This window comes from Lissotriton vulgaris, chromosome 3_1 (genome assembly GCF_964263255.1).
Source record: "Lissotriton vulgaris chromosome 3_1, aLisVul1.2, whole genome shotgun sequence".
NCBI classification, from domain to species: Eukaryota; Metazoa; Chordata; class Amphibia; order Caudata; family Salamandridae; genus Lissotriton; species Lissotriton vulgaris.
Genome location: NC_141689.1, coordinates 955,758,903 through 955,777,068, shown reverse-complemented (window position 1 = coordinate 955,777,068; position 18,166 = coordinate 955,758,903). Strand labels below are relative to the sequence as shown.

At 45.7% G+C, this 18,166-nt stretch overlaps 1 protein-coding gene across 1 annotated transcript in view; it reads right to left on the bottom strand.

The window, feature by feature from the left end:
• LOC147727266 (uncharacterized) overlaps nt 1-18,166 on the bottom strand; it is a 734,797-nt gene that overhangs the window by 297,933 nt on the left and 418,698 nt on the right. Inside the window, exon 10 of the mRNA XM_086961322.1 lies at nt 6,251-6,405. Within this exon, the coding sequence (XP_086817448.1) occupies nt 6,251-6,405 (155 nt within the window). The remainder of the gene's footprint in view (nt 1-6,250; nt 6,406-18,166) is intronic.

Here is an 18,166-nt window from a genome sequence, read left to right as displayed (position 1 = left end):
TGCACCATCCCAGCTCAGAACCTGCCTACATGCAAATTAGTCTGTCCCTGGCCCAGTGCATCATGGGAACAGGGCAGACCAAACTACCAAGCCAATTCTTTTACTGGAAAGGAAACAAGCTTCCGGGGACCTGTTTCTGGCATTACAGCCGTCTTCGGCCCGGCTTGCTTGAATCCTGATGGTGCAGTGAGCAAGGGACTCACATCTGAGCATACCCTTCCACCCTTCTTTGTGGTGGACAAAACGATTCAGAAAAGGGGGTGGTGAAAGATCCAGGAGCACCAGCATAACTGATGCCCCTGAATCCAATGCCATCCTAATTGAGTCTGCTACCTCAAATAGTGCTGTCTCTGTGCTGAACCCAGCGCAAAAACCGGATTGGGTGTCGTACAGGAAATTGTGGCTCTCGATAAAATTGGCCAATTGGCGCTGCATTACCTTTTCCAGCATTTTTGCTGGAGCAGACAGCAGAGAGATGGGTCTGTAATTGCTCAATTCTCCTGAATCCACATTGGGTTTCTTCTTAAGGGGAAGTAGAGTGGCGTGCTTTCATAGATCATGGAAGATGCCGGAGGAAAGGGAGGTATTCCATATTTTACACAGCACATCGCTGGTGGAATGTGCCAGCTCTTTCCACAGTTTAGGAGGTCACAGGTCTTCCGGCGAGCCGGACTTGCAGCCCTGGATCACAGCCAGTGCTTCCTTCTGAGAAATAGTAGTAAATTCAGAGAGGAGAGGCATGGGTGTTTTCCTAGTTACCACGTCAGATGTAACTGTAGCCATTGTAGCAGAGAAGGAATAATATTCTTAAATGGTTTTAAATAGGTAGGACCTCTTGGAGGAAGAAAAGCATCCATCTTTTTTTGGCACCCCTATGGAATGCCTTCGATTCATGGCAGATTGTGTAGGTGTCACATCAAGTTGCATTCTTAATATATTGAGCTGTGTAGTTCCAGTCTAATATACACAAAATTGGCAGAGACTGAACAGAACTCATGAGGTAAATACTAATGAAATAGACTGAGAAGTGCCTAATTCCAATGTCACACATAATCCAAATCAAGATGGGCGATCTACTGGCTAATAATTCAAATGTTAGAGCTATTATTTCTGAAGGGGGCAAAACAGCCTACTGACTGTAAGACCAGCAGGTGAATACCTCCCATTTATCTGACTATTAGAGGCCTTGCTTTTGAGCCAAAGAAAAGAGGAGCTTTGGGGACAGGAATGATGTGCTTCCTATGAAATTATTTGGACATCTTTCATTTTTCATTTAGGGCATAATCAAATGTGTTACTTGCCAGCCCCCTACTGAGTTAAGTTATAGCTATGTTATATTGCAGTGAAAGTGTGTGCTGTTCCGCTTAGTTAAAGTCTGAAATGTATACACGTAAGAATTAAAAGTGCCCCAATATTAGCCGAGCTTTTCTTGTATAGATACTAGAACAAGCATTTGCAATGCAATAGGTCTCGCATTAGGAAAGTTTGAGCTATTGGTATTGTAAATGGCAAAGTTTTTATTTATGTTTCTTTTTTTTAAAATAGCTAAATTAATAGCTTCGTCATTTACAATGCCAATAGTTATAACTTTCGCAAATGTGATACCTATAGCATTTGTAATGCAATATGTTTTGTATTTACAAACCGCGAGAGGACAAAAAAAAGCTCCGGACCACTGCCTCCTCCCAGGCCTTCAAAAGGGACCTCAAAGTTCTCCTCCTCCAGAGACACCTCCAAAAGTAATTCACGTCCTCGCGCTATTTGTGAGTAAGACTTCCTTTACTACCTCATGTATTGTGGTTGCTCACAATTTTTACTCAAGTATTTTGAAATGTCTACTAATGGCCCAGAAATAGATTAAACCGGAAGGAAGAGCGGGAGATTCATGGTGGACTGGGTTCACACCTTTGAGGCAACACTTGCAAAATAAACCACTTCAGGCAGCCTCTGAAAGAAAGCTGAGGTTGAGGCTCTTTGGTGAGGCTTTTATCTCACACAAAGGACTTACTGAAAGCGCCACCTGCATCTTCAAGAAGCGGCAGGCACATAGAAGCCTTGGGAAAGCAGCACTACAGACTTCTTCCGCCAAAGACCCCCAGAACAGTTCCTCCCAACCGACCTTCCACCGTCTTCCAAGATAGTGCCTGCTATGTAACAATTCCCTAGTGCCGCAAAGTGGCTGTTTTAAGCTAAAAAGACAACCTCTGTATAAAACTCTATTGACGTTACCACAATCCCAGACCACTTCCCTCGCGTTAGCTGCGTTTTATCAGGCAGTCCCACGTCACAGAGCGAGATTAGAAACAGGGCTCTCGATAAAAAGCTCGGTTGGTTACTATCACGATTACTCATATTCTTGCAAATTAGACAAGTTAACTTTGTATTTCTTAACTGCTGTATTTGGAAAGCGCTCCAGTTGTTTCCCTGAACTGCAGTAGTTTACTTCCCACCAAACCACGGCGAACAATTTACATCAAGAGAAAAAAAAATACTGCGTGTAAACACTGTGCATGAAAAAAAAACCACTGTAGCGTGCGTGACCAGAGAGGAAGGGGCAGACGCCTAGCAGATTGCATAATCTTCCCAAATAACACGAAGATAATAGAATATAGAATGCATAAATACATAAATAAATAAATACCGCCTTCGGGTAAAGTCCGCGCTATATAAAAATGCATAAATAACTAAATAAATAAATACCGCAAATCACCGCCGTCACTCTGCCGGCCTGCGACCAGGAAGTCAGGCAGGCCGGCGCGACAACAGGAAACAGGAAGTAGGAGGGCGGGAGCCTACCCCGCCTCCCACGGAAGAGCCGCGATTGGACGGAGCCGTGTTTGGAGCACCGGAGCAGGCAGGAGCCTACCCTGCGCCCCGGTGCCGAAGGAGGGAAGAAGAGTCCTGCTGCCGGGCCCTGCAGCTGAGGAGAGCCGCCGCACGAAAGAAGCCGGTGAGTGGGTTGGGTTGGGGGGGGGGGAAGGATGTGCGCGCGCGAGTGCGAAGGGGGGGGAAGCATGTGCGCGCGCGTGCGGCCGGGCGGGCTTTGTTGTGCGTGCGTGTGTGTGACTGTGGGGGAGGGGGGGTGTGTGTGAGCGAGTGTCTGTGTGCCTGCATGTGCATGCGCTCGCCTGTGTGTGCGTGCGTGCATGCAGAGGGGTGGGGGCTGCCTGTATGTGTGTGTGTGAGCAAGGGATTTGATTCGCGCATGCGCAGATACCAGACGCTCGCTCCCGAGGTGAAATCTGACCTCGTCAAAGCGCGCGTCTGGTAGCTGTCTACATTCCTAAATACGGGCCACAAAAGGTCTGAAGCAGACACCTTCAATGCTCACGCATTGAGGGTAGGTCTGCTCGACCTAAAAAGGAAATGATACTGTACCTTGTCAAGAAGATTTCATGGTCTCAGAACTGCAGAGTCCAGTAAGAAGAAATTATCTTCTCTGCTCTAATTTGCCTGTCTGGCTACGCACAGGAAAAGTGAGAGAAACACTTGTTTAAAGGTTACTGTGGAAGCAAATCCTTCAAAACCCCAGCTGTGGATTTACAGTGCGTGGAACCATCAGGTAACCTGAAGAACCATGAGCTTTTCTGAGAGCCATCATCAGACGTGCATAAAAAGCTTGTTTTAGTCTGGGCAACACACAATCTCTCTGGTCCTCACCAGCATTCCTCATCAGCAATCTATTACACTTAATTTTAATCATCCTTCCAACATTAGCTGTGTGAAGATGTGTTCAGCCTGACCTTCCTGTGAAAAGGAGATCAAACATGGAGCAGCCATTCAAGTCACCAATAGCCACATTAAATGTTTAGTTTTTCTTCCTATTCTCCACCAAGGCAATCAGCCTGCTGAGGTTTGTGCTCCATAAAAAAAGTGTTAAGATGCGATTGTTCAGAGTGTCATATTTTCTGAATTCCTAACTGTTCCACATTAAAAGAGAATGAATCACATGAACTTCCATGTTAATGGGTGACTCTATTGACTACCAGTTAAATAGTTAAATCCATTCTTTCCAAATTTATCCTTTTTCTTCAGTATTGTGTAGCCATTAAAAAATAAGTTTTCCGTATTTATGAGCTAAGTTTGGACTTTCATTCTTTTATATGTAATGCTTACGAGTTATGGATCCAGGCCTCACTCCCTGTCTCCAAGAATACTTGAAGTGGCTGGCAATGGAGATGTGAATTTTGAGTCGGAAGATATATAAAAGTTTTTGGTTACTCTTCCTTATCAAACGACCTGGCCCTTATTACACATAGGGTGCACTTTTCCTGTTTGCTCCATGGCGCACCTTATACTAGGTGTGCCATGCGTGAACTGGGAAAGTGTGCCTTATTACAGAAAATGCCCTGCCCTCAGGGCAGTCGCAAGCCCTAGGGGAAGCGCATTTAAGTGAAAGATGGAGCAGCTGTTTCAAAGTCGCTCAGTGTTTCACTGTGCAGTTGGCGACCTGCATGCACTTTGTCAAGGCATTAGAGAGCCCTTTGCATGTGGGTGCAATGAATGACTGCACCGGCCTGCAAGGGGATGTTGGGGGGTCCATGGGGCCCTCTTTTCCCCTCCAGAAGGCTGCCATCAGGGGAAGCACTGAGAGTGCAGCACCTTTTTGTGGCACACTTTCAGTGCCCTTCTCCACAGCTTCTTTGCCTTTCCGCCTATTTCCATAATATGGAATGGTTGCAGAAGCAAATAGATTGCCTCATTTGCATGGGGCTATGTCCCAATGCAAATGAGGGTGTGCCCCTCCTGAGATAGTGCTGGTGCTACATGTGTGCCTATCAGTATTACAGAAGGGGGTGCATAAACATCTGAGTACCCTTCTGTAATACCAAAGTGCCCGTGTGGAACACAAAACTGGTGTACATGTCCATTGTGCCCCTTAGGCACTTTCTGTAACACGGCCCCAGGTGGATTACTTAAACTAGGACACAATACGATACTATATTCATATTTTGCCTTAGGCATCAGTTGTAATCTAAAATGTTACTATCAGTAAGCACCCATGTGTCTCAGTTGTAAATAAATGGGATGAACCCGAGATAGAGTTATTCTCCATTGACTTACAGTATACATATGCTTATTATTAATAGCAAGTTAAGTACATTCCATTGGTTGATATTGCACATATTTCCAGTAAAGTGTTTGTATGTGTGCTATGTGCCACAATCTTTTGCGAAGAGTCTAGTTCTAGTTGCTAACAGTACAGTTCTAGTTTATAGCCTAGAAAAATTATGGGGGCACCCCAGTTCAAGCAACATCATAGATGCAGCTCATCAATCCCTTTCAGGCAGATGAATATGTTGACATTATTTGACTCAATTGTCAACCTATATTGTGTCTCAGTGGGATTGTAATGGGGCCATCCAGTGAAGAGAAATATATGGTTCTCTTTAACTAATCATACATCATTAACAATCCTCGATAACAGGTAATCAAGAGTGTTGCTTTGCTTGATGATGTCTGCTGGGATTTTGAGGTATATTATGACATAATTCAGTGAATGGCCTGTTGAAAACAGACTACATTTTCTTGTACCCTCTGTGTTATAATTTGTAGTACATGTGCTGAACTCATTTGTGGAACCAATTGTCATGCTGCAATACCTACCACCATTGTAGCAGGTAAAGGATATTACTAGAATACCTGTAATTATTGCTGTACATTATTTCTCCAAAAGACAATTGAGTCTGAATGTATTATAATGGAAAAACACTACTGTATCAAGGATGCTAAGTGTACCTGTAATGTAAAAATAACAAACCATCTTCCTCACCATTTGTGTCCAGGTTTTATTTACAGTTATGGTTTTTCCTGAATGCTGAGACCTGAGCAACATGGCTGATGACCGGTGGAGCTGCTTGACAGCTAATGAGGAGATTGGCCTTGGTTTCCCCCTTGACCGTCACCTACCCAGCCGGACATTGGGGATTGTTCCTCCTCATCTCCCTGCTATTATTCCTTCCTCCTCTCCCTCCTTCGAATTATTGTAACATTCTTTATATGTACTGTACCTTACTATGCTCTCACATCTGATGTAACTTGTAATGCAACGATTTTAAATGTAAAGCGCTCTGATATGCTCTTGGGTCAAGTTTGCGCAATATCAAACTTTATAAATAAACTTGTTGATAATTTCAGTACAATGCACTTAATGGCACTCTGCAAACTTTGGCAATGTTACCAACATGATTTTCCTATTGAATTTACAGAACATGTATCCATATCACTGAGATGCTTTGAGGATCAGTACCTTAAAGAAGCTTCTGCAAGTGCAATGATCCCATCATCAGTCGCTCCAGTCCAGCTTATGTCGACTAACGTCAAATGCTTACAGGACTTGCTTGCGTGAAATAGAACTATATCCCCATTGAGCATGGGTCCACTACAACTTGTTATGTTCAGCTCCTAAGTATGACAAGAAGAAGATTATGAATTGATGTTATTCTCACAAGCATTACTTCTTTCAGAACTTACTGCCAGATTCATGAAGTGAAATTGCGCCCGCAATCGCTGCGAAAATGCAATTGTGGGCGCAATTTACGTAATCGGCATTCAACATCAAAATAGCGAATTCGCTAACACATAATAGCGAATTTGCAATAAAAATCGCAGAATCCCGGTAGGCGAGCATTAGCGAATCGGAAAATGCGACAAACCACGGATTCTGTGAAATAAATTGCGAATTCGCTATATAATCGCAATCGGCATTCATGAAAATTCGCTAATAGCGAAAAACCCAAAAATCGCTGTTTGCGCCGCGCAAATTAAGGACAACTCAAAGCAGGTGGTAACCATAAAAGCCATGAAAAAATTACATTTGAAAAACCGTTGGCCAATCAGCAACAGGTTCAGGCCTGACCAATCACACATAAGGACTTCCAGCATCAGCATTTGGAGTGCCACAATGCCAGGAATGTACATGGTGGTGAGGCGTCGAAGGCTACAGCGAGCAGCACAGAGGAGACGCAGGATCCAGGACAGAATTTTCCTCCAGCGGGTCACCTTGCTGGGCCAAACCAGAGAGCAGATATATGCAAAATATAGGCTGAATGGGGAAATGATAATGCAGCTAATACAGGACCTTGACCCCCTGATGCAGCACCCAACAAGCCGTACCAATGCGGTGCCTACACATGTGCAGGTATTGTGTAGCCTGCACCTCCTGGCCTCCGGGAGTTTCCAGGGGATAGCAGCGGCTGCTGGGGGGATATCCCAGCCCACCATGTCACGCTGCCTCCACACTTTCGTTGACGCCATGCTCACCCAGCTACACCATCACATCAAATTTCCCACGAGCCAACAGGAATTGGACTTGACCAAGCTACAATTCTACAATGTAGCCCATTTTCCCCATGTACTTGGATTCATAGACTGTACCCACATCGCCATCTGCCCACTAGCTGCCACAGAGTATATGTTCCACAATAGAAAGTCTTACCACTCCCTGAACATACAGATGGTCTGCAATGCTAAGTCATACATCACTGACATTGTGGCCCAGTACCCAGGGAGTACCCACAACTCCTTCATATTCCGCCACAGCGGCCTCCACTCACGACTGGTCAGGGGAGAGTTTGGGGAAGGACACCTACTTGGTAAGTGCACTTTGTCGACAATGTCACATTGCTATGAAGTAACTGCGCAGCACAGCCAATCACCATCTGCTCCTCTCATTCAGGTGACAGTGGCTACGCCCTCCGTGAATACCTCCTGACCCCTTACTTCAACCCTGCCACACCCCAGCAACGGCGTTACAATGCTGCACACATACGGACAAGGAATTGCATAGAAAGGACATTTGGCCTGCTCAAGAGCAGGTTCCGTATACTGCACAAGACAGGTGGGGCCATGTATTACAGTCCAGCAGTGTGTTGCCGCATTGTGGCTGTCTGCGCAATACTACATAGCATGGCAACTAAGCGCCGGATACCTGTCAACATCTCTGGCAGTGAATCTGAAGGGGACGACCGGCCACCTCCACATGTACGTCATGCCCGCGGAGAAGATCCTGCGGAAGGACACAGGCGCCGCAACCACATCACTACAAACTGTTTCTAGTGCACACATACCACTATCACAACACTGCACCCATGCATGACGAATGAAATAATGACATGAGTGTGTATGAAGTTTGACCTTTCTTCTTTAATGTTACATCACAATAAATAGGCCTTCAAGTAACAAATTGTCTGATGGGGAGTGTATTGCTCCATACCTCCCCATGCTGGGGTAGGGGGTTTGCAGGGGTCGACTGCATGGCCTCCCTCATAGTTTTACAGTCCTCAGCGATGTTGACGACGAGACGCCCCAAGTCGTCTCTCCGCATCCTGAGGGACGGTGTTGGCCCTACTTCCTGATGTTGGCCTGCTGCTGCGGCGAGGTGCAGGCAACGGTGGTAAGGAGGCACTGCTATTGGTCGACGCAGCCTCACTTGCGTTGTCACCCCCCTCTGCTTCTTCCTGGCCAGTGGCCTGTCTGCCAAGCACAGCTGCAGTGAGTAGGTCGAGTGACCTGGCCACATCCTGGCAACACTGCACCATTTGGGCCTGCATAGCAAGTGACCGTCGTGCCAGCTGAGATGTGGCGTGGCCAACAACATGATTAGACCTAGTGTAGGCCGATAGGCGGGCCAGTAGTTGGCGGTGGCGTCGACGGGTCATGTCCTGTTGGGATACAAGCAGCTGGTTGTTCTGTCTCACAGCTGCTATCATCTGGGCAATATGTTGTCCGTTTGCCTGCATCTGTGCAAACATTGCTACCATGTGGCGTGCCTGCGTGCGATGCACGCCAGCATGCGGCGTTCAATGACCAGGCCTGGGTAGGGTGTTTCTAGTGCCCTGCCGGTGCCTGCTGGGCCCTGGCGCTGCTGGTGCCTCTGTGCGCTGGTCTGTGACCTGCCAGCAGGTGTGTGTCTCGTCTGCCTCCGAGGCACTGGTGGTGGAGTCTGTACCACTGCTGTGGCGGCACGGGGTGGTGGTTGTGTTGGTGGTGGTGGCTGCACTGCAGTGGCTGCAGGGGTGGCCCTGTCGGCACGGGGTGTTGGTGCTGTAGGTGGTGCTGGCTGCACTGCAGTGGCTGCAGGGGTGGCCCTGTCGGCACGGGGTGTTGGTGCTGTGGGTGGTGCTGGCTGCACTGCTGGTTGCTGTGATGTGCCAGGTTGTTGGGAGGACTGTCCCTCACCCTCAGTGTCCTCCGGTCTCTCAGCGATGTGTAGCGCATCGCTGTCCGTGCTGGCTTGATCACCTGCACCTGTAATGTGAAAGGGTGCATGATTAATGTGATGTGTCTTGCGCAGGAAATGTTAACACATGCATGCAGCCTTGCTTTCCCTGACTGGGTTTTGGTTAGACTTAGCAATGAGTGCTCTGGCACTGTTGGGCTGACTGCGGGCCCATGATTACACTACAAGTACCACAATGCAATGGGACTTTTTTGGTGAGCTTGGTCTGCATATTTGGGGACGTCATGTTGCTAGTTCAGGACGTAAGGGCATTGTTAGGGGACTGGGTCGCAGTCGCATGGCACTTACCTTGACTTTGTTGTTGGCTGGGTCGAGAGGAGTCCAGCTGAATGACCCCCACGCAGGCTGCTGGCACTATGGTCTCCACGATCATGTTCTCCAATGGGGTGTTAGGTGTGGCTAATGCATCCCCTCCACCGGTGCCCAGTTGGTCCCCAAGCCTCAAAGCAATCCGCTCCTTGGAACGTCCTCTCAGGTCGTACCAGCGCTTTTTGATGTCATCAATGGAGCGCTGGGTAACACCAACAGAATTGACCTTGGCGCGGATGCGCTGCCAGATCCTGCGCTTCTCGGGCTCTGGCAACCTCCGAGAGTCTTTCCCAAACAGCTTGCCATAGTCATTGCACACCCCCTCAATTACATACTCCAATTCAGCTTCAGAAAATTTCATTTTCCTCTTCCTCTCCTGCCCACTGCTCCCTGCTGCATCCTGGGACATCTTTCTAAACTTTCCTTCAGGCTGGGGTGCTGCAGGGTCTTGCTTTTGGAGCTCCTCACTTTCCTGCTGCCACTCCCTGGCTCTGCGTTCGGTTTGTGGGTGTGGTGAGCCTACTTCCTGGTTGTGATGTCATCAGTGGGATCGAAATGCGACTTCCCGTTTTTGCGATCTCGCAGTTAGCGAGATCGCAAATTGCGATATCGCTATTTGCGATATCGCAATTTCGGCATGGGAAATTGCCGAAACTGCGATTATTTAGCGATTGTGGCTAGATCGCAATCGCCAATTGCGATCGATTGCGAATCGCAATTTTTCCTCGCATTTTATCATGAATGCCATTTTGCGACTCTCAAATAGCGATACGCAATTTTTCGCTATTTGCTAATCGCAAAATGGTAGCTTCATGAATCTGGCTGTTACAGACTTGCAACTTAAAATTTAGCTGTTGTGTATACCGTCCACAATAAAATCAACAACATTAGTGGAACGGATCTTGATAGCCGGTAATGTAGAAAGTCTGTGATTAGAAGGTAGGCTGGCACTGCCAAACAAATATGGTGTTAGCATAAGTGCATGTAAGAATGCATGGGGTACTTGTATAGCACAAACATACTGCATAGGTGTAGTAATGCTTTTACAGGGTCAAAGACCAAGATGAAGTCAGTGAGTGATTGGATTTGCTGCTCAGTTCTGAGAGCAGGTGTGGATGGCTGCTTTGTTGTAAATTAGGACCTTATTTAGAGAAACCCTATGTGCGGTGCAGGAGGTCTTGTTTGACCAGGAATGGGCATACAGCACACCAAGACCGTTTATCTTTCACCTCGCGGAAATCGCACTGACAAAAAAGTTCTTTGAGTTTCAAGGTACCCATTACCTCCAAACCCATGGTACTTCTATGGGCAGTACCTTTGCTCCGAGTTTGGCTGGACTCTATGTGGCGGCCTTTGAGGATCAATTTATCTATGCCCCCACGAGTATATGGAGGGACAGTATCAAGGTATGGAAACGTTTTTTCGACAATGTGTTCCTAATCTGGAAGAGTGATGCCCAGTAGGTTGAAGATTTTCTGGACTGGGTCAACAACTGCAATCCACTTTTGCACTTTACATCAACTATAACAACAGAGTGCCTGCCCTTTCTGGATTTGGAGAATTTCCTTGGGGAGGGTATAACAAGAGAGTCCTTGGTAAGCATGCTGATGGTTAACTACCATCTCTATATGTAGATATTGCTGCTGACTTGAATACGTTACATTATTGTTACTTTGTCACCATCCGCTATACAAACCCTAAGCTCAGTCTAGGTGCCGTACTTTACTACTAAAAATGTTAATCCAGCCTAGGGCTCTTGTGAACAGCGGCCCCCGCCCCGCGTTGGACTGGTCCCATGTGTCTGCTTAAATTTTCTGTTTGGAAGGATGTGTGCATAAAAATGGCACTCTATGAAGCTTAAGACGTCATTGATGCGCACTTGTGGTTTACTATGTTTTTCCTTTTCCTAGGTGTTACCCAGGAGCGGCTTCCATGTAGCAGCTGTAACCACTTTGAGGGTATACAGACCCGCCCTGGCTGAGTTAAGAGGGTTCTCATTTTAATCTTTACTTATTATAGCACGTGCACTACACTGTTTATTATTGTGGTCCTGAAGAAGCGCCAATGACCTACGGGCAACAGAGGCGCGAAACATGTTGGCCTTGACTTTTGACACCTAGGCCGAATGGGCCCTTTTGGGGTCAGTCATTTTTTACACTATCACGTGCACATAAATTGATTTACCCTCCTTTTACCCAATCCCCACACACCCGCATGCAACATCCGGCAATCCTCAAAAAAGATCTTCGATAAAGTGACCCTTCGGGGGACCCGTAGGGAATTGCAGCGCCGGCCCTACGAGGAGCAAACGCCCGATGATGAAGCATGACACCCCCCGGGGTGTGTGAGGGCAGCAGAGGATGTAGAATTATTTTCTCTCTCACATTAGGACACTTTCAAACCTAGGATTACTTTAGTCTACCCTCTTTCTTAATTTCTCTTTGTTTTAAAATATGGGTGACTGTTAGCACCCCGATTCATGGGTGACATTTGCACCCTGCCTAGTGACTTTCTGCACCTTGACACATGGGTGTCTTTTGCACTCTTGTTGGTGACTATTTGCACCTTGATTTATGGGCGACTTTTGCACCCTGATCTAGGAACTTTGTCCTTTTGATAAATAGATTTATATTAGGAGCATGGACACTGGACCGTTATAGCTCCTTGGTCCCCCCTCTTTGTTTAACATATTTTGCACGGCTGACTGGCCGTGGGACCTAATTCCATTCCTTGTTATTCTTTTCCTTTCTGGCAGGCACACGAGGCTGGTCCTTGGTGTTTGTGGGAGTTGACATCACAGTATGCCCAGCTTTATTAATTATAGTAATGTTCCTTTTTGACTATTTCTCTGTAGTGACAGATGTAAGAACATACACCTTAGTCCCTTTATTTAGGGGATCCAACTCCCTATCTTTATAGTGCAATCGTCTGACCCGGGACTTAGGTTCACTGACTCTGAGTTACGGTACTGTTACACTAGGTGTGACACAGGAATGAATTTGGGACATTGGCCATAACGGTGATACTCGAGACGATGAAAGGTGTCAGACCGGAGTATGTCTTTTAGTGTTGCTGGCTACTGCACATCATTACCGGCAACGACATCCTTCTACCTTCATCAAGCGAGTGCGCATGAGCGAGGGAGTAGCATGCCCCAGTGCTACACATGCGCGGTGGCGCCGCCATGCTGCACATGCGCATTGAGTTATAAAGCTGTGAGGTTTCACCGGTTATTTAAACCGCCTTTCACCTGCCCCGAACTTTTAATTGCTGCGGTTTGCCGCCTGTATTTTCTTTCGGCAAGCGTCTGGTCGAGTCAGGGGTGGGTGCACAAGAGGCAGCACCCGAATACAATTGTAAGTACATTCTAGATACTTGTTTAAAGCCAACAAACTTTACCTATTGACTATATGGTGCCCTTGTGTTTCATGTCCTGTTATATGTCCTGGCTTGTTTCCATAGCCCGACCATACGTGGGTGTCCTTTTGACTTAACGATCAGAGGAGCACTTGTAACGAGTCCTTGGTAAGCATGCTGATGGTTAACTACCATCTCTATTTGTAGATAGTGCTGCCGACTTGAATACGTTACATTATTGTTACATTGTCACCATCCGCTATACAAACCCTAAGCTTAGTCTAGGTGCCGTACTTTACTACTAAAAAGGTTAATCCAGCCTAGGGCTCTTGTGAACAGCGGCCCCCGCCCCGTGTTGGACTGGTCCCGTATGTCTGCTTAAATTTTCTGTTTGGAAGGATGTGTGCATAAAAATGGCACTCTATGAAGCTTAAGACGTCATTGATGCGCACTTGTGGTTTACTATGTTTTTCCTTTTCCTAGGTGTTACCCAGGAGCGGCTTCCATGTAGCAGCTGTAACCACTTTGAGGGTATACAGACCCGCCCTAGCTGAGTTAAGAGGGTTCTCATTTTAATCTTTACTTATTATAGCACGTGCACTACACTGTTTATTATTGTGGTCCTGAAGAAGCGCCAATGACCTACGGGCAACAGAGGCGCGAAACATGTTGGCCTTGACTTTTGACACCTAGGCCGAATGGGCCCTTTTGGGGTCAGTCATTTTTTACACTATCACGTGCACATAAATTGATTTACCCTCCTTTTACCCAATCCCCACACACCCGCATGCAACATCCGGCAGTCCTCAAAAAAGATCTCCGATAAAGTGACTCTTCGGGGGACCCGTAGGGAATTGCAGCGCCGGCCCTACGAGGAGCAAACGCCCGATGATGAAGCATGACACCCCCCGGGGTGTGTGAGTGCAGCAGAGGATGTAGAATTATTTTCCCTCTCACATTAGGACATTTTCAAACCTAGGATTACTTTAGTCTACCCTCTTTATTAATTTCTCTTTGTTTTAAAATATGGGTAACTGTTAGCACCCCGATTCATGGGTGACTTTTGCACCCTGCCTAGTGACTTTCTGCACCTTGATACATGGGTGACTTTTGCACTCTTTTTGGTGACTATTTGCACCTTGATTTATGGGCGACTTTTGCACCCTGATCAAGGAACTTTGTCCTCCTTTTGATAAATAGATTTATATTAGGAGCATGGACACTGGACCTTTATAGCTCCTTGGTCCCCCCTCTTTGTTTAACATATAACAAGAGAGTGCCTACCCTTTCTGGATCTGGAGATTGTCCCTGGGGAGGGTGGACTACAAACAAGGATAATCCACAAGCGCGAGCAATTACCAATAAAGACCATGTATGTGAATGCAAAACATACGTAAGACAATCACAATGCAGATATAAGTAAACTGGTGTTTTATTGTATTCAACAAATTGTATGGAATAGTGAATTGAACCTACGAAGAGCAGAGTCAAGGTGGATCATAGTGATTGAAACAGAAAACCTGTGGGGTTTAACTACAGATGTGGAGCTCTATGCCCATACATAAGAGCTAAGGCCCTTAGAAGATAAACAAACACTCTTGCAAAACAGGATACAACTATGACATTATGATGTTAAGATATGGTTCATGATTTTTATCAACATGTAACTTTTCTCTTCTTATGTATTACTTTGAGCTCTTCGATAATTTTGATATTTTTGATATCTATTTTTTTATTCATAGGAGTATGGACTATTTAAATATCATAAATGAAATATTTTTAGAGGAGTTATTTTAAAATGTTGAAGTATTTTATATGGTTTTGATCACATAAATTAAATCTCAATTTTATAGACAAATAAGGGCAACATTAACTGTATTAAGATCTATGGGGCACGTGCATCAAGCTATTCTTTTGCAAGTCCTTAATTTAGATTTTTAAGGAATCACAATTAAGGACTCGTAAAAGTCTTTAATCCTAAACATTCCTTAATTGCGACTCGCGAATGGCTTTTCCATTCATTCCTATGGGCCTACAGGTCCATAGGAATGAATAAGAAATTGCATGCTCAATTTCGCAAATTGCGCATGCAATTTCAAGAGTGCAAGGGTGTCAAAAGGACACCCTGTTGCACCCCTGAAATTGTGATGTGCACTCATGTTGTGCACATACATGCCCCAAGGGCGTGTGTGTGTAACCTGAAACTTTGAAAAATGCAAAAGTGCATTTTTCAAACTTTTTCGCTATTTACCACCTGCCATTATTTTATGGTAAATAGCGGACCCTAATAGCGAAATCGCTATTTTAAATGGCATCTTGCATTGCATTTAAGGAATCGCAATTTGCAATTCCTTAAATGCAATGGCAATTTGCGATTTTTGCATTTGGGATAATGCATCCCAACTGCAAAAATTGCAGTTGCAAAGGGGCAGATTCTGCTAATCTGCCTTTTTGCAGGTGCATGTGCCCCAATACCTATTGTCTAGAAAGATGTATTGGATCTGATACCTTGTATTTTAAAAACAGACCAGAGTAGAAAAAAACAAGGGAAATGTAAGTAACCAGAAGTGGAATTTGCACAGAGAGTGTGTGTTTACAAACCAGTCAGTGTTTACATTTGCATATAAAGAGTGGAATCTTTACAAAGCTTAAAGAAGGCAACAAAAAGGGAAATTTGCACAATGAGTGTTGTATATGCAAACCAACTGTTACGGAAAACGGAGTATAATAAATGTAATGTTTACAAGTCAGTCTTTGTTTACAAGAGAACAATATTAACCTCTTCAGGGTGTCAGACGGCCAGGGGCCATCCAACGCACCAGTGCTCATGTGCGTAGGACGGCCTCCAGCCGTCCTCACACACGGCCCAGGGAATCCCTCTGGTGCAGGCACCTGAGTGATTCCCTTTATCCCCCAACAGCCTCGGGAGCTGGGGAAGAGCTTTCCCAGCTCCTGAGGCTGCTCCCCTGCTTTCCCTGAAATGGCGATCAGCGTGCACATCGTGCTGACGTCATTTCAGTGAAACCAAAACTGCAATGAGCCATGAGGCTCATTTCAGTTTCAATTTCACGTGCTCAGGGGGCTATCTCAGCCCCTGAGCATGTAGAAATACAGGAGGGTTATCATTGGGGGCATAGCGGGGCAAACCCCTCTCCCCCGATTTCCCCCAGGGCAGCAGAAAGCCCACCAGGCACAGACTTGGTTTGAGCAATGTTCCTACCTGTGGATTTTGGGCCCTACCGCAGCCGGCACATAGGGAGACATAGCAAACCTGTACATGTTTTAAAACTACACACCAAGGGAAATCCAGGATGGGGTGACTTGTCTAGCTCTCACCAGGTTCTGTTACCCAGAACCCCTTGCAAACCTCAAACTTTGTAAAAAAAACACATTTTCCTCACATTTTTGTGGTGGAAAGTCTGGAATCTGCGTGGATCCACAAACTTCTACCCACCACGCATTTCCCAAAGTCTTCAGAGAAAAATGCTTGCTCACTTCTGTGGGTTGGCCTTGTGCCCGCGACAGGAAACAGCTCAAAACGCAACGTGGACATACCACATTTTCACCGTAAAAACTGACCCTTTTTTTGCTAAGTGCCTGCTGTAAATTTTGAACCCTAGCTCTGCTGGCCCCTAGGGAAATCTAGCAAACCTATACATTTTTTAAAACTAGGGAATCCAGGATGGGATGACTTGTCTGGCTCTCACCAGGTTCTGCTGCCCAGAATCCCTTGCTAACCGTAAACTTTGTAAAAAACACATTTTCCTCACATTTCTGTGGTGGAAATCCTGGAATCTGCGTGAATCCACAAATTTCCTACCACACAGTGTTCCCCCAGGTCTCCCGATCAAAATTGTACCTCACTCAAGTGGTTGGGTTAAGTACCCTTGACAAGCAAGGGCCCAAAACGTATTGAGGAGACATCAAAATTACCTATCAGAAAACAACCTGGCTTTGCAAGGGGGGTCACCTGTGTTTTTGGCCCCGGGCTTGGCAGCCATCTTGGGAAATCAACCAAACCCACACATTTCTGAAAACTAGACAGGGGAGTCCATCGAAGTGTGGATTGTGTGGACCAAAACAACGTTTTCCTACCCAGAATCCCCTGCAAACCTCTAATTTAGCCGAAAATAACACATTTTCCACATATTTATGTGTGGAAACACCGTACCGGCACAAATGTCCTACCCCGCAGTGTTCCCCTAAGTATCCAGAGCAAAATGACACCTCACTTGTGTCACAAAGGCTTGGGACTAGGAAGAGCCCAAAACATAGGGATTAAGGGTATAGCGCCAAGAATACTAAGTGCTAAAAAAAAAATTAAAATATGTTCTTAGCCAATTCTGCATTAGATACACAGGTAATCTTTGGTAGTAGGCACCACTGTGGATATCAAAGTCTCAAAAGGTGATGGGAGAAATTCTTGCTATTTGTTTAGCTACTCACGTTTGGACTGAATATCCAACCCATTGTTCTGTTGTCTGGGCATACTCTTGCCACTTAAGGCAGTATATCACCACAAGCTTACCCAGACGGTGGTCCTGTGCTTACTGTGTCACTGGATGCAAGCTATTCCTGACTACCGAGCCCCAATTGGGGTGAATCCTGTCTTGGATTACTTGCGTTCTGGTTAAGTACCATTACATTGCATGATTTTACAACCCATGACATTACAACACGTTTTTAAAAACTGCCATTACACCGCATTCCATTACAACGTATACTATTACAACGCATACCATTACAACGCATAATTCTTTTAGGGTAACAGTCGGGTAAGTGGTAGATAGTGAAGGGGAAAGAAATCCTATGCCCACTCAAATGAGTGCAACAGTAGGGTAAGTGCTTGATAGTGTAGGGGTCTAAATTACTAAGTGTTGGATAGTGTAGGGGTAAAAATTACTATTCCCACTCCAGTGAGTGCAATAGTAGGGAATGTGTTGGATAGGGTAGGGGTAAAAATTACTATTCTCATGTACTCCAAAACCCTTACCCACCCTAATACTGAAAAAATCTCTATTACTTAACGTATAATGCATTATAATTGACATGCGTTGTAATGGTATGTGTTATAATGGCATGCATTGTAGTGACATGCGTTGTAATGGCATGCATTGTAATGGCATGTGATGTAAAGGCAGTTGCATTGTAACAGTTGCGTCATAAAGGTAGGTCGTTGTAATGACTGCGTTGTAATGGATGTTTCCCGTTTGGGATGAGCTGTTCAAATTGTAGGAGGGTCAAGGCTGATTTGCATGT